The 16638-nt window shown below is 41.2% G+C and overlaps 1 protein-coding gene across 1 annotated transcript; it reads left to right on the top strand.

The window, feature by feature from the left end:
• Window positions 1–3220: 3220 nt before the first annotated feature.
• Window positions 3221–10725, top strand: LOC137924266 (opsin-1-like). The gene is made up of 8 exons (XM_068767649.1): window positions 3221–3331; window positions 3954–4074; window positions 4947–5064; window positions 7482–7695; window positions 8112–8259; window positions 8986–9096; window positions 10009–10175; window positions 10485–10725. The coding sequence occupies exons 1-8, from the start codon at window positions 3225–3227 to the stop codon at window positions 10609–10611; spliced, it is 1113 nt and encodes a 370-aa protein (XP_068623750.1). The 5' UTR covers window positions 3221–3224; the 3' UTR covers window positions 10612–10725.
• Window positions 10726–16638: the final 5913 nt, after the last annotated feature.

Below are 16638 nucleotides of genomic sequence, written 5' to 3'. Positions count from 1 at the left end.
TTCATTATGCACTATATTACGGCACCTTTGTCGGTCTTCGGCAGTGCGTATTGGTTCGCTTACTTTCTTATCTAGCGCGGTCACGACCTGATTGAACCGGCACATGGGTACCTAACCGGTACTTGGTTCATTGTTAGTGCGTTTCCTGGTCATGTTACTAGAAGACTGGCAAGAGACAGTTTACAAAAAAACTTCTTTTATTCGTCTAACAGCGTAACACCATCTTCAGATATCTGAACGCTGCGGTGGCTCGACGACAACTTTATCTATGCCGCCGGTGCCTCGATATGTGTACTTACCAACAACACTTACTTAATTCACCGTTAATAATTACTTTTTTAATAATCGGGTGCATAACAAGTTTGAACTCATCACCATCATCACATTAGCCGACAGACTGCTGCTGCAAGGTGAAGGCATCTCCCATAAGTCACCGCGGCGATCAATCTTGCGCTGCAGAGACTTGGCGCCGCATCAGCGCTAGGTATGCGTCTACCTTAATATAATCCAATTTGACCGAGTCCGCTTGCAGCGCAGTCTCTCCGAACTGACATCATACTGCGACGACACCGACGCAGTAGTTATAATTGGAAGGTATTCAGTTTAATGTTATGGGAGCTGCGCGGCGCACGGGTCCGTAAGAGCCGGAGTTAGCGGCGGCGGGATCTCGGCTTTGAATTGAAACACGTACCCAACTCGGCCGCGCGCGCGGTTATTGCGCCCGCAACTCGTACGAGGAGCCAACTTTGTGGAGCCGCGCGGGTGCAGCGCGCAGCGGGAACTTTCTGCAAATTGTGTGCGCAGTCTCAACAGGCAGTAACTGCATAACGAGAGAACGCCGCGGCACTCGGTGTGCACGTCGGAAACATACAGAGCAATTGTAATTCTACTACTACACTACAAAGCGACCTAAAGTGGGGTCCGACTTTGGTGAAGGCATTAGTTTGTGTAGGAAAGTTTATGTGGACTCTGTAGTCAAGTCGTACGCGCGTTGTCTGCATTAACAATCTTAGTAGTGTACTCTGGGTCGAGTAGACATGATCGTGGCAATTGTTGTAGCTTCCTTCTTACAGTGTTGCCACATCTTTATTCTTTAGGCACTTCGACTCTCTCAGTGCTCTCACTAAATCCGTTAAACTTAAGGCGACTTCTGTACCTCACACTATTGACTTTGGATCACAGATTTCTTCTCTGCGTCGTCTTTCACATGACGTGGCCAAAGTATTAAAAATTTTTAAAGGAAGCGATTGCCTAATGATTTTGTTTTATCTCGAGCTCATAGATTGTGGAGTAATATTACTTATTCAATTAATTATATTATTTTTGTACACGAATACTGTTTTATTTCATTAAACAAGTATTCCGCCGGCTGAGGCAGTCGAATGACTTCGCTGGCACATTTGAAAGTTTTTGACGTAGCTCTAACATCTAACAGCGGCACCGCGGTACAAGAGAACCGACTGCTGCTTGCAACTGATCGTTCCGATCGAGTCGTTCCAATGAAGTTCCGGCGAAGTTCAAGTAAATGATAGGAGTTGGACCAACTCTCGCATTGACCGCCGAACTTGTAGCGGCAGGCTGCGGCACTGAGAGCAACACTCGCAGCTGCACGCGGCGTCACGCGCAGACACACGGTTCTAGTGTTCACAGCGATCTACTGGGGAGATATGGAATGTGTCTGATACTGCCGACAATATACTAACAGAAAAATTAATTAACAGAAAAATATGTATGTATACAAAATAGTTTATGAAATTAAAGCGATTCATTTATATTAAAAAAGGCATGGGACTTGCGATCGTAGGTCGCAGATTCAATTCCCGGTGTACAGTCTTGTATAATTCACACTTTGTACAATAATTGCATAAGGCTGCCGGGCGTGGTCTATCCCCTCATGGATGTCTTTGAGAGAGACCCACGCCTTGCAGTGCGCGTCCATGCGCTGGAACAACAGAAATAAAGAAGTAACTACGTCCACACTCGAAGTTAAATAAATTGTATCCGACCTTACCATTTTCCTCGGGCAATATTATCTACGCCTGCGACGCATGTCTTCAGCTGCAAGCACCGAACCGCCGTCGAAGAAGCTTCCAAAGGGATAGAACTGATCTCGAAGAACTGAAATAAGTTCGGACGAGTTAGAGGAAAATTTTGCCCTCCCCGCGGACCACCGCCGGCGCGACTCCGGCGCGACTCTCTGCCCTCTCCGCTTGGATGCCATCTGGCTGCTCCATAAGCCAAAGCTTATTAGTTAAGTCATTTATGAAACACGAAACTTCACCTTGAGTATTAACATATCTCGTTATGAATATCGATTTCTACTTACCCTAATTTTAATCCTTGCGGTGTTATTATAAAAGGTGAGGGCGGCGAGCGGAGTACGAGCAGTCTCGGCAGCTTCGACGCTCCTGGCGGTCGCGCAGTGCTCAGCCCTGGAGTAGTTCAGAACTTGATTTTCTCCAGGTCTTTGCAGTCAACACTAGCAACGCAACAGTAAGTCTCAGATATCAGTTTTATTATTTACAACATCTAATTGAAATTGTAACTACAAATATATTTTTATAATCATTGAAATAATATTAGAAGTTTACACGGGGTCGCATGTCCAGCGGTGAACATCATTTATCCATTTATTCATATTATTTTTTAATTTGAACCATTTATAGCGATCAGACAGGAATTTAATCGGTATGTTAAGAAATTAATGAAAAGAATGTCAATTTTATTAAATTTAGATCAAATTAGGATCCTTTATAACGATATCGTTCAACTTAATAAAGTTACGAGAAATACGACTACATCCTGATAAACGAGGCACAACAAATCCCGTCGATTTCGTTATGTATAGTAATGCAGTACAATTTCCAAACCAATTTATCACTTAAATAATCGTTTTTTTTTGTAGATTTTTTGGCTAGTTTGGGTTTGATGTACTTTTGAAATTGATTGCATTATAATTCGAAAGTGTATGCCTGCGAATAAGATACTAAATTTATGAAGTCAAGAAAAGATTCAAAAAGCTTGTCTGTGTTTCTAGTGCTGACCTTACAACGTTACTATTTTCTTTATATTTACTACTAATTATATTTATTTCCAGGGCTGCATATTTTTGCACGGGGACTTCACGATATGTATACATTATTATTTCACGTTCTGTTTCATCTGTAGCGACATCACTTAGAAGTGTTCCATAGATGTAATTACCTTTTTACAGAAACCTCACAATGACGCTACCGCAGTGGTCTGGACAGCTGGCCGAGTACGGAGCGGGCAACCACACCGTCGTGGACAAGGTGCTGCCCGAGATGTTGCACCTGGTCGACCCGCACTGGTGAGCACTTGAGTCAAGTGTAGCAATATCGTAACATCGCGTCATCACGTTTCATAGACAATAAAACTTCGGACAAGATTGAGTGCGAATGGAGCCTTATTGCCGAGGGACCGAATTCTCGCCGACAACTTTTTATTACCTATTAGATTCTTGCGGCGATGCCGATTACAAATTATTACAGCGCCTGAAAACGCGAAGCTCCCGGCAAATGATGTAAAGATTGAAGGTAAACAAGATAAGCATTGAGCTGTGTCTTTGTCAAAATTATAGGGGAAAACAAAATACAGTGGAGTGACAATGAAATAAATATTGATTGCTTCGAATAGGCTTAGGTTTTTTGGAAAATGAAGACATTGATATGACGTGAATCTAAATATGTATTTACACACGGACCACTGTCAGGTGCGGAATGTTGATTGTATCGAGAAGAACCTGACAATGAACTCGTTATTTATTTTGTTTAATGGCAATATTTATAAATGTATTTAATAAGTGAGCGAAGGAAATGTGTCATAAAATGCTAACCACTAATTCAGACGCGATCAATGCTGGGTAGGAGAATAACAATGAATTCCTAAGCAAAATAATGTTTCAAGCTGATTTCGTTTTTGTCATTGTCCAGGTACCAGTTCCCGCCCATGAACCCGCTGTGGCACTGCCTGCTGGGCTTGACCATCGGCGTGCTCGGCTTCATCTCCATGGCCGGCAACGGAATGGTCATCTATATATTTACAGTAACAAAGGTATCAAGAGACCTGTGACTATTTAATATGCACTGCTATCACTTGAGACCAGGTCAGCCCAGCGCTTTTAGTGCATGTACCTGACCATTTTTAGTTCCTCTTCACGAATATAAAGATAATAGATAAAAACAACTAGACTGCAAATTTAAAAAACCATCTGCAGATACCAGACAACAATCGACAATCGTATAGAGTAGTGTAGGTTGCCTCCTACACGTGCTCACGAACTCTCCTGCCACAAGTGCTAATGGATATTTAAGAGCTAGTTCATTTCCCCACATCGTAGTACCCTCTACAAATTAGTTTTACCGCTGTATATAAGGTGATTGGATATAGGTAATAAAGCTTTTAGCGAGTGAATGTACAAAAACAATATTTTAAAAATTAACAGTGACATTCAAAATATGTACTAATTGTTATAATTAATTATACTTAGTGTCTGTCTCTGGAGACCTAACCGCCAGATGTTATTGACCTGTCGGATTCCAATAGTGTTTCAGAGCGATCAATTTACGCAGGGCGTCAAATAAGCTATATATATACATATATAAATACTTATTAAAAATGTTAACTATCTATTTATCATCCTTAATAAACAAGATTTCTAGCTGCACAAAAACTAATGTTTTTACTGCAATTATGTTGCTGCCGTCAATTAGCACAAGCGTTCGAGAGTATACTTGTAATTGGTCACTGTTCACGTGTTTTTTTTTTAAATTAGGAATGACTTGGTTGGTTACGGGGCGTGGCTGCCTCACTTAACAATGATATACGCACACACGAACAAATTCAATTGTTATCTGAACTATGAAACGTTTCACTTATTTATTTCTTCGTCAAGCATGTCGCGTGACACCCGATAACCTTTGCAGAACCTCAAGACGCCGTCAAACCTATTGGTAGTGAACCTCGCCTTCTCCGACTTCCTGATGATGCTGACCATGTCTCCGGCCATGGTTGTTAGCAGTTATTATGAGACCTGGGTTTTCGGTGAGTGAAAAATTAAAAATATATTCTCAGACCTATTTGAAGAAAGAATTTTAGCGCTATTGTGTTTTAATATTTGGTAAAAAGTTAATATTAGATTACCATGAAAGGTAATAATAGTTCTACTTAAATTATTAAACTTAAATATTTTTTTCGGATTATCTTTGTTATAAATATACTAGAACTTCGGCTAATCTGTACGGACAGAAATTTTTGGCCTCTCGCATTCCCATTTAAAATATTATTGCAAAATGCTTCAGAGTGATCAATAAGAACGTTTTTAATCAGTGTGTGCTGTCGGTGATGACATGCGGATCCGACTCGTGGTAGCTTACGGTGGGCCTTGGAAGTATTTAGGTCACCCGGCGAGCAATGGCGAGGACTATGCTCGGAGCTTATGCCTTCGTTCTATTGAAACCACGTGTAAAAGATATGCTGTGAAACGAAGTCACGTGTTATGTATAAGCTCGTGTGGAATGAATAATACGTATTCATTCGCTCGAATGAAAAATAACACTCGACGATGCCGCATCGCAGCCTCAGGTTCGACTCTCGAGTATTTCAATGGAAATGTGTAACGGGAAAAAATATCGCGACATCAACAATTCCCCGCCGCGCGTGCGAATTCCATGTAACTTCATATCATACAAAATTCGCTAAAAGTACTTTTCTAAACGTTCCTGTTGATTTTAATACACAGTTGCCGCGTTCTTTTTTATTTGTTTTATTGTAAAGAGATCAAATAGACAACAAATTCAAAAGCCTAATCGATGGAGCCTCTTTGCATTGTGGACAATAAGCACTCAGTATATGATACCATTTTGAAACCTACATGAACATAAGGCTTCTAGATTTGGGATGTAGCCAGAGAAATAAATTTACTCGCAAAGAATTCAAAACAACATCGTCAAGAATATCACAAAAATCCATGGTTTATAATAAATAACGAGGTGCTTGAGTAGTTGAATACAATGACAGCGACCGAAGATGTCGAGCGCCGTAGAAAACAAAACATTCGTCGCGCACACCATTCTGACCCGCACGTTTCTAGATCACTGGACGACACTAAGGTGGTTAAAATATTGACGAGAAACCACGTGATTTGATTAGACAGTGAGTCATTGTTCTTCTGCTCTACTGAAACCCACGTTGACTCTACACATCTGAAGTAGTTTGGTAGTTGTACGATTTATTACAAATGAAACCATAACGAAAAAATATATTCTTGTTGGTTATTATTGATTTACAAGTATATAATTTGTTGGAAACCTTTGAAGATACTAACAGTAATTTTCTGCTTTATAATTAGGTTTTAAAATTACTTTATTGTAAATTTTTGCTAAGCCACTGTCATCTGTTTGCCGGCTAGTCAAATGGATATCGCTAGCAACATGGCAAGTGAAGTGAAGATGTTTCTTGGTCTCCCATATGTAGGCCACATAAAGCAACGAATAGAGAGCCGTCGACGTCTACCTATAAAGCGGACAGGCGACGTATAGATGACGATAGTTTTTATTGTAATCTTACTGTAACATATTTCCATTTTTGTTCTTTTATGGTTGAAAAGTGATATAGCGGGTTCGATGTTATTTTGTAATTCACACTTTTTGCATTAATTATTTAGGATTGCCACAGCTTACAGACAAGTTTCCAGAGGATGGGCTGCAGAGTCCACTGCGTACCTGCACTGCGATCGCTAACCCGTCTGCCAGGCATTGCGATTATTGTATCCCATAGATATCTTTGAGAGAGGCTTATGGCTTGCAGCGAGCGTCTATGGGCTGTAATGAAGTAATATCGGAACATCAATCTCGTCGTTTACAACTTGTATTTAGTTTATATTTATAAATGGACCCGTTATCCATTTCATCAAAGGTGCTGGTGTATGCGACTGTTTGTATTCTAAATAAATAAGAACATTGCTTGTCGCGTCGAGTATGCAAACACTCGGGCAGGTGACCGCATTGTGTCGAGCGCGAGTATCCGTTGGTCTCGTGCAGGCGCGCCAGCAGGCTTTGCAATTTTGCAAAATGTTACGCACACTTGTTTTTCACTACTTGATTTATTCCACAGCTTAGGGAGTTACACTCGTTATTAAAATGAAAAGAGGAATGGAATGCGAGATTATGCGAACAAGTGTACGACAATAATGACGGACGCACCACTCAATGTTAAGAGCGGTGGGTGTAGCTGTAGGTAGCGGTGGGTGTAGCTGTAGGTAGCGGTAGGTAACGAACTAGTGTCGTGGGATTGACTAACGCAGCTGCCGCTGCAAGCGCATCGTGACGTCATAATTAAACTTTTTCTTACGAAACGGACTTCGAACAGTTAGAGGCGGCAGGGTGCAGATAAAGAAAAGAAAAGAAAAGAGCCTCAAAGAAAGGAAAGAGCCTCTTCATCTACTAACTAACGCGGTGCAGGTCCGCTGGCGTGCGAGCTGTACGGCTGCGCCGGGTCGCTGTTCGGCTGCGTGTCCATCTGGACGATGACGATGATCGCGTTCGACCGCTACAACGTGATCGTGAACGGCATCGCCGCGCGGCCGCTCACCAAGACGGGCGCGCTGCTGCGCATCCTGGCTGTGTGGGTCGCCTCGCTGGCCTGGACACTGGCGCCTCTCTTCGGCTGGAACAGGTCTCCAATTTTTCTATAATATTTTGCACATACATTCACATAGACACACATACATAAACTAACAATCACACTCGGCAAACATGTGCATTATACCTTTTTTTGTTTTCCCTTGTATAATCGGGTTCTGTAATACAGTGAGTAGTTCAGAAGGCAAGGGCTTCACAAATTTTCACGTTGATTGGATAAAAAATTACAATAATTTTATTTGTCACAGAGACCGTTGCGCTGCCTTTTTGCAGTCCGCCACCATTTTTCTTTCACCATTCACATTTAATAGTTCGTTCATTTATTTCCGCGTCACTAAAATACCGTGCAGCCGCATATTGTTTTTCCTTTTTATGATAATTATTACATCTACTTTAATTAATATAAACAGTTAAGATCGAAGTGTGCATTGATGTCACTCGTATGCCCAGATATGTCCCGGAAGGTAACATGACGGCGTGCGGCACCGACTACCTAACGAAGGACTGGTTCAACCGCAGCTACATCATGGTGTACGGCTTCTTCGTGTACTTCACGCCGCTGCTGCTCATCATCTACTCTTACTACTTCATCGTCAAGGTGAACCCAAACCAGGCTCTTTGTAATCTGATGAACCTTGAGAACAATATACTTTGTGACAGTAAAATCGTCATCGATTGCCATAAATTTAACTATAATAACAATTCGATAAGATGGATACGAATTTTAGTCTTGTTAACTCAGATTATATATGGCGCGTTTACAACTATCGACAATACTACATTTAAGTGCAAAACATTTCACTGATCCTTTTAGAAAGCTTCTCTTCGTTTCAGTCGCGTGCCCTTGGCGAAGCAGTTCTGTTCATGAAGGTCATTGCGCGACCGCTGTCACAGTCCGCGGATATCTCACTCTCTCGGAGACCCTTCGTACGCACAAATCCAGAGAGAATCGTCACAGAAGACGTTCAACTATGACTAGGCCAATTGCAAGCCTGGGAGACTTCTAGTTCCATTATACTCTATACAAAAAGTTGCTACCTACTTTCCTTCACATAACGTTGTCACAGTAATTGAAAATAATTAACAAGTTTATTAATCCGTTCACTCTCTTTTGAATGTTGCATGCATAACTATGTCCCGACACATTATTGTGTATTGTTACGGATTCGGAATTCTGGGGGAGCTTTCATCATACACGGTTATGTCATTCGTTCGGCAATTTTACTTCACTGCCGCCGCGATAACTGAATTTTTTTAAATTTGTAAGTTAGATGTCTCGCGGCAATGTGTATTATAAATATAATAAGCCCTTTGATTTGTTCAGGCGGTGGCGGTTCACGAGAAGAATATGAGAGATCAAGCCAAGAAGATGAACGTAGCCTCGCTCCGATCGTCAGAGTCCGATGCCACGAGTGCCGAATGTAAACTGGCCAAGGTGAAGTACCTGAAACTTCCATCGCAACGACCTTCTTAAAAGCATCCATGCTCCACCATCAAATTCTCCACTTTGGTGTGACGTGGCCTAAATATAACTAGACCCAAATATTGCATGATTAAAAAGAAAAATGTTGACATTTTAATTCCTGGCACGCTTCTTTCGTTTAGAATTATCCGTACGCTTTTAACTTAAATTTACAAGATGTTGCAACGTAGTTCTCACTCTTAAAAACTATTAGCCTGTTGCAGTGCGATGGCGAAAAAAAATAGAAGTCGTTTTAGTTTGGCCGCTGTGTTCATTAAATGTCTTAATAGTAAATAACGTTTAACATAAGTTTTCTATTTCATGCGCTGCAAGACTACAGCAATATACTTTCAATTTAATGCAAAACTGTGAGGCAAGCCAATGTGTAGCAGTGGTTGGAATGATGTTAATCATTATAACATTTTATGTTACACGAAACAATCTTTTTTATCCGACACTTTTTTTGTTTTGGATACCGAAGGATAGGTATATTAATATACTCTATAGTTTGATAAAGAAAAACCGAAACTTTTCAATATTTCCTCAGTAATATTTCCATTTTTATCTCTATAAGATTCCTAATCTCCAACGTTAAATAACAAAAAAATGGCGGTACTGGTGAAGTCGTTCTCGTGGTTCAGCTACGTATTCGGAACAATATATATAAAAAAATCTATACATCTATATACTATATAGTACGTGTTGACGGCGGTTTATATTGTTTTGCGTACTGTGTACCGAGCGGAGTAGGACCTGACCGAACCGAAGCGCGGGCCGGTGGCTTCGTGATTGCAGTCCATCCAGCTTTCCAGTATTTTCAATGGTTAATAGAATCTCAAACACTACTGAAGAAAGTATCCAACAATGTGAACACGTGTCCGGCAGGTGGCGCTGATGACCATCTCGCTGTGGTTCCTGGCGTGGACGCCGTACCTGGTCATCAACTTCACGGGGATCTTCGGGAGCGCGCCCATCAGTCCGCTCGCTACCATCTGGGGCTCGCTGTTCGCCAAAGCTAATGCTGTCTATAATCCGATTGTATATGGTATTAGGTTAGTGTCGAAATTTTAGTAAGGGTAATGGAACAATATCATTTTATATTTTTATCCCATTTTTCAAATTAAAGCTACGAGAGTTCCAAACGCCCACTTATCGCAGAAGACTTCATAAAACTCAGGCGGGCTTTTATGGAATCATTCATAGTATACGTCTTGAGAAATAATGGCAGAAAAGCCCTATTTGATAAATACCAGGTATATGACATTAAACAACTACAGATCTTGACATTAAACTCCCTCATAAGGTAAACTTTATCTTGACGTATCTTAAACTATCCTTGATCTTGTACGCATCCGCCGCAGCCACCCGCGGTACCGCGCGGCGCTGTACAAGAAGTTCCCGGCGCTGTCGTGCGAGGCGTCGCCGGAGGAGGTCGCATCCGTGGCGTCGGGCGCCACCGTGGTCACGGACGAGAAGCCAGCGGCCTGAACCTAATCACACCTCGCTCTCTGACCGCTCCGGCTCTGACCCGGGTGAACTACTCATCTGAAGCTGCTACACCCCAACGACCTTGGCTATGTCATTCGGACTTATCGCGCCATATTTATCAAATAAAGCAAATGTCAAAGGACGTACACAAAACTTTTATTTTGCGCTCCCATTTCAACTCTCCAAAAATATGTGCAATACACGAACGTTTGTATTTAAATAATGCTATTCGTTTATTAATTCATATTATTTGCGACAGCCCAGCGGTATAGGACTGAGACACGCGATCGTAGGTAGCGAGTTCAATTTCTGGGATACAATCGCATATAAATCACGCTTTGTGCATTTACTATATGAGCTCTCAGGAGTAGGGCAGAAGCGTACCCTGCGAACCATAATACTACACTGCGATTGCCAACCAGCCTGCCGAGCGTTGCGATTGTGGTGTACCCCCCATAGATATCTTTGGAGGAGGCCTTTGTCTTGCAGTCAGCTTCTATGGACTGAAAAGACGACAATTATTTGCCACTAAAAATCACATCCTCGTATACCGGGTGCATATATGTGGCATACGGTTTGGCAATCGGTCTTACAATTTATACGGCAAGTATATATCCAGTAGTGAACGTCCTGATGATGAAGTGATTCACAGTGATAGTTCGAAAATAGAATTGAATTTCCCGTTACTGTCATCTTTCAAGTTAAAATAAAGCTCACAACAAACGCAGGTGACTGTGTTGTCATTACTTTGAACATCTCCTTACTTGAGTAGCTTAACAATTTATTCCCAAATTGTATATCTAAATAGGTTTCGTTTTAAAATTTTCTGTTTAATATGCTTATATATTTATTGTATAACAATTCAGAAACATTGTACGAGAGTGTATAGTAAAACCGTATACATTTGTCAACAAAAAAGCTACTGTATTGTTATAGGCATAAATATCTGTCCATTTGAACTGCTACAGTCCAATGCCATGTTTTGTCTTCGATGTAGGTATGATCACTCGTTAACAAAGCATAATGACATGTCTGTACGTTTATATAAATTAACTGGTATTTTCCATCAAACTTTAATTATATTATGAATAAGCCATAAACATAACTTCTCGTGTCGTTAAGCCAAGTCAAAGTAAAGAGGTTATATTTTTTATTATAAATAGGGTTCTGGCTGCGGGTTCCCGGAGTCGGGCTTTTTATTGACTCTTTTGCTTTCATTTCCTGATACAAGTTTTTATTGAATAAAAATCTTGATCGTATTTACTTCGTTAAATGCTTGTACTAGCGCGGATAAAGAATTGAAAGAATTAATAACTGTCTGTGAGGCAATCATAATTTTTAATATTTGTAAGATAATTCATCAAAAAGTGCTGTCCACTGCTGAACGTGGGCCTCCCCCATTGATATAAAAAATTACCAGTTGAAAACGTGCAGCACCCAGAGTCTAAGATAATTAAAAAATATGAACTTCGATTTTTTTTTATCAAGGGAAATTCTTCTAGATCAGTGTTTTCCAACCTTTTACGTGCCATGCCCCACATTAGCCTTTCTACAATTCTTACGCCACCCGATGTAACATTTATACTTATTTTAAAATCATAATGTTTAAACTCGTGTCAAGTTCATTTTCGAATTGTCTTTAAAAATTAAATTGCTCCCACGCTGGTAACACTGTTCTAGATGTTTATTTATTGTAAATAGACACGCCGACAACTACAAATAACATAAGTATATATTGGTTTCCTATCATAAAATACAATATTAAACATGTTTGCCTATCGCAGGCGCACACAGCCCTGGACATAATTATGTTAGCTTACCTACTATACATATAAATATTAATATCTTAATGAAATAGAAAAAACAATATTAATCGACTCGGTTTATTATAATAAAACTATACACGAACAATCTATAGGATGTGAACTTAATTATAGCGAAGCTTTTGTTACAGTGATATACGAAGAAATAAAAATACAATAAATGATCAACTTTGTTCCTACTCAGTACATGCTCTGTGGCTGTGGCCATACTTTGCGCTGGTAAGAGACTTCAGTAACTTCGTTCAGATCACGCCACAGCCCTTCTCGCTGAACGTTTTGGATAATACCTCCCAGAGGAACAATTACTTACTGCAATGTTTGATCATTACAAAATACAAATATATATGGTGAAGGAAACAATATTTTGAAATATGAAATAAAAGTGAGCTTACCGTTCAGAGTAAAATACTTTAATGAAGTTTTATTTCATCGTTGACCTTGTAGATATATTTTTTCTTCTCTTGGGTCGTTTTTAAATAGCATGACGTCAGCAATTTTTGCATCGCTAATATTGGTTTGTTAATCCCTCAACTTCCAAAAAAACACAAAAATATCTTTTATTATGTACATTACTCAGCTAACCTAACAATACACAATTTTTAGTTAAATCCGTAGTCTCCAGCGGTTTGGGACACAAGTTAGTCAGAGTACATGTTATCTTATTGGAATTTATAGATTTATTGACGATTTTAAAACTTTTTGATGAAAAACTGTACAGCGTCTAAAATAAGCTGTACATTCACCCTTTTAAGGCTTCTACATCATTAACCGATCACCCTGTATAATATTAATTTCCTTTAAATGTGTCTAAATAAAGCGTTTGTTAAACAAAAGCGTTAAAATAATAACGTAGTAAGGTAATCAAAGTTTGCAGTCGAGGCCGGAAGTGACCTTTGGGACGGTGGCGGACAACCTTTGCTTTTGTTTTTGGAAAGCTTTCAGTGGCAGGGGGGTAGTGCGTAGCGAGGGGGAAGAAGGGGGAAGAAATAAATATTTAATAAACGCTTTTATCTGCCTTCAAACAGTTTTGCTTTCGACATATTGTTTTGCAACATAGTCTTTACGCGCGGCGGGGTCCGCGGTCAACCACAACATATTTACTCTATCTCTTTTATATCTCAAAAGAATATCTTTGTACAACATAACCTGTCTCATTACACTCAGTGCAATAGTTGTATAGATGCCACACTGCAGTACACTGCAGTCAGCACATAAAATCCAGTGGAACATTGCTTTTGAATGTACAATCAATTTCCGATGTTATTTCATTTGTTGCGTTCAACTACTCACTTTGCACTTCATTTTCCTACTACTAACAACTGATCGGTTAGGGCGTGTGGTTTGGGCAGCGCGCAATAAAACAATAATTTTTTAACGCGAATTAGACATTCAGATATCGTGTGGAAGGCGCTCGGTCCTCCAGACGACCGCTCCTGGCAGGAGTACCACAAGGCTCCTGCCTCTCACCGCTCTTATTCTCGCTGTACACCAGCGATATACCAAAAGACCCCCAAGTCGGACTAGCCATGTTCGCGGACGACACGGCCCTGTTCTACACAGACATGCATCAGGGCCGAATCACGATTAGACTCCAGACCGCCGCCAACCGCTTAGGCGAATGGTTCCGGAAGTGGAGGATCGACATCAACCCGGACAAGAGCGAAGCCGTTCTCTTCGGCCAGAAATTCGGAAGGAAACAAATGCCCCGACTCAAGCCAATACCCGAGAGAAGGAAACTCGGGAATATCACTCTCTTCGACCGACCAATCCCATGGAAGGCATCGGTCAAATATCTAGGAGTCACCCTGGACTCCCGCCTAAACTTCTCACCCCACATTAAAACCGTGAGGAACAAAGCCGCTTTCGTATTGGGTAAACTCCACCCTCTACTCTGTGCCTCCAGCAAACTAGCGCTGAGGCACAAAATCCATATCTACAAGGCTTGCGTACGACCCATAATGTCTTACGCGAGCGTAGTCTTCGCTCACGTCAGTGGGTCGAAATTGAATCGCCTGCAAGCGATCCAGAACCGCTTCGTCCGGAAAGCAACCGGAGCGGAGCCCTACCAGAGGAACGTCGATCTTCATAGCGACCTGAACCTCCCAACCATTCAAGAATTTTTCGGAGAGGCGTCAAGGAGATACTTCCAGGACGCCGTACATCATCCGAACAGTCTGGTGGCCCAAGCGGCCGACTACGAACCAGACACAAACGCAACCACAGCAAAGCGTAGGCCTCGCCACGCAATACCGGACGAGGACGCTCCAACCCCGAAAGGTATTAAAAAACGCCCCCCGAAAACACCAAGGGGGCCCCCACAAAAAAGGCCACTCTCAAAATGGCCAAGACACGCCCAACCAAGAGGGCACACCGAACAGCTACTGCCAGGAGGCAGTAGCGAGAAGAAAATTCAAGACAGAAGACGAAGAAGATAACGCCGACGCAGACTCCATCACCGCCATCGAAGGAGGAAGCCGCAGCAATACAAGCAAGTCCCTCGCAGCGCATCCACGCGTCGAGAGACGGCAGTAGGATTAGTGTCAAAAAATTTTTTTAGCTCGCGGCTCCTAATTTCCTATAATTTTTTATAAGAAATCCGGTCTTTGTGTGCAGAATTAGTACACTGTATCTACCGATATAGCTTCCAGTAGACCTAGTAGTATCCGCAGACATTGCCCAACACCAGCTAAAGTTTCATAATCAGAGACATGTATAGGGAGGACAATAATATGTTCCGACAGTGGCAATCATCGTCGTCATCATTTCCGACATTTATCTTATGGCTCTCTTTATCGAGGGCGGCGACAAAGACATTATTTACGATACGTTATTACTTTTTATTACTGTTCCGATAATTCTCCTGAAAGATCTCGCAACCTCCTTCTTGGCTAACAAGCGAGGCAACCCTTGGGACGTCCACTACTGAACATAGGCCTCCAGCACAGGTTTACAGTAAGATTGGTTAGATGCGGTCCGCGCACAACTTCTGCCCACCTTGCGGGTTGACGTCTCAGGCTGCGCTTGCCAGCACACGCTCACTACTCCAGAGCCTTATGGCTCCAGTGGCCATCTGTTCTGCACGCTGTCATCTGCCCACTGCTACTTTCATTTGCCAATCTACTGGACTGTATTAGTTACTTTTATTCTTTCTCTATCTTCTTCTATCTTCTTTTTATTCAACAAATCTCAACAACAATAAATAAAATACAATACGTGTAATAGCGCTGTAATGGCGCTCGTAGTAGATTGCCTCGCGCCATCGTTTGAAGCTGGGAGACGCAAATAAACGCACCGCTTGGTTCAATTGTAATTAATAGAGAAACGTCAGCGAAGAGTCGACGCATATGTGGAGCCGTTAAAACTGATAATGTTTAAAATTAATTAGTTATTCCACCGAAATATACAGCTGACTTGTGAGACAAAAACTTTAAAGCTGGGAGTGATTGGAAAAGACCCTCTACCTGTCATCCCTGGGTAGAGTGGTCGCTCTGTTATATATTCAATATGGTTACATTAATTAATTTTTTCTATTAAAATCAACGGGCCAAAGACTTCTGGCAGCACAAAGCTGCAGGGAAAGTAAGTACCTAATAATCAATTTAAATATGTAGCTAACCAAATTTTGAAAACGCTTTTTCATTATATACATTATTTATTATTTCTGGAAGCATTGATTTTTGTAAAATAAAAGTATACTACACATTTACCCTTTTAAAAATTACTACTGTACTTATAGAATAGTTAAAGGAGGTGTGGTTTATAGATGTTTAATTTTTCCAACGAGTAATATTTTTGACTTGCCAATCATATACCAAACATACATAATTAGTGGTAAAAATGTTTACCTATTTGGGTTTATGTATACATTCAAATATTTAAATATCAAATATGAAATTCATTTTGATGTTCTTGGCGCGGAACTGGAGTCGCGCTCGTACTTCGGTCCGCCACTTGCCGCACTTAACAAAGGTTAAATCCTTCGGGTCCGTGCGAGCGCTCGGAGATTAAGTCAGCTTTTTTGTACGTTTTTCACGCGCGGATGAAGCCGCAACAAATCCGCGAGCTCTCGCTTTGTGACTCTTTTCCGTTCGTTGCCAAGTCTTTGCCTTGCAAGATGTCTTTAATATAAATGTTGACACCGCCATAGAGACTGATTGTGGTGCATTGGCTCACGACGGCTACTCTGTCCACACGTATCCTTATA

This window comes from Battus philenor, unplaced genomic scaffold, assembly GCF_028537555.1.
Source record: "Battus philenor isolate CCGP_79_NKW_IND1 unplaced genomic scaffold, ilBatPhil1.0.hap1 SCAF_23, whole genome shotgun sequence".
NCBI lineage: Eukaryota > Metazoa > Arthropoda > Insecta > Lepidoptera > Papilionidae > Battus > Battus philenor.
Note: the sequence above shows the minus strand (reverse complement) of the source record. Positions and strands in the feature narration are given on the sequence as shown.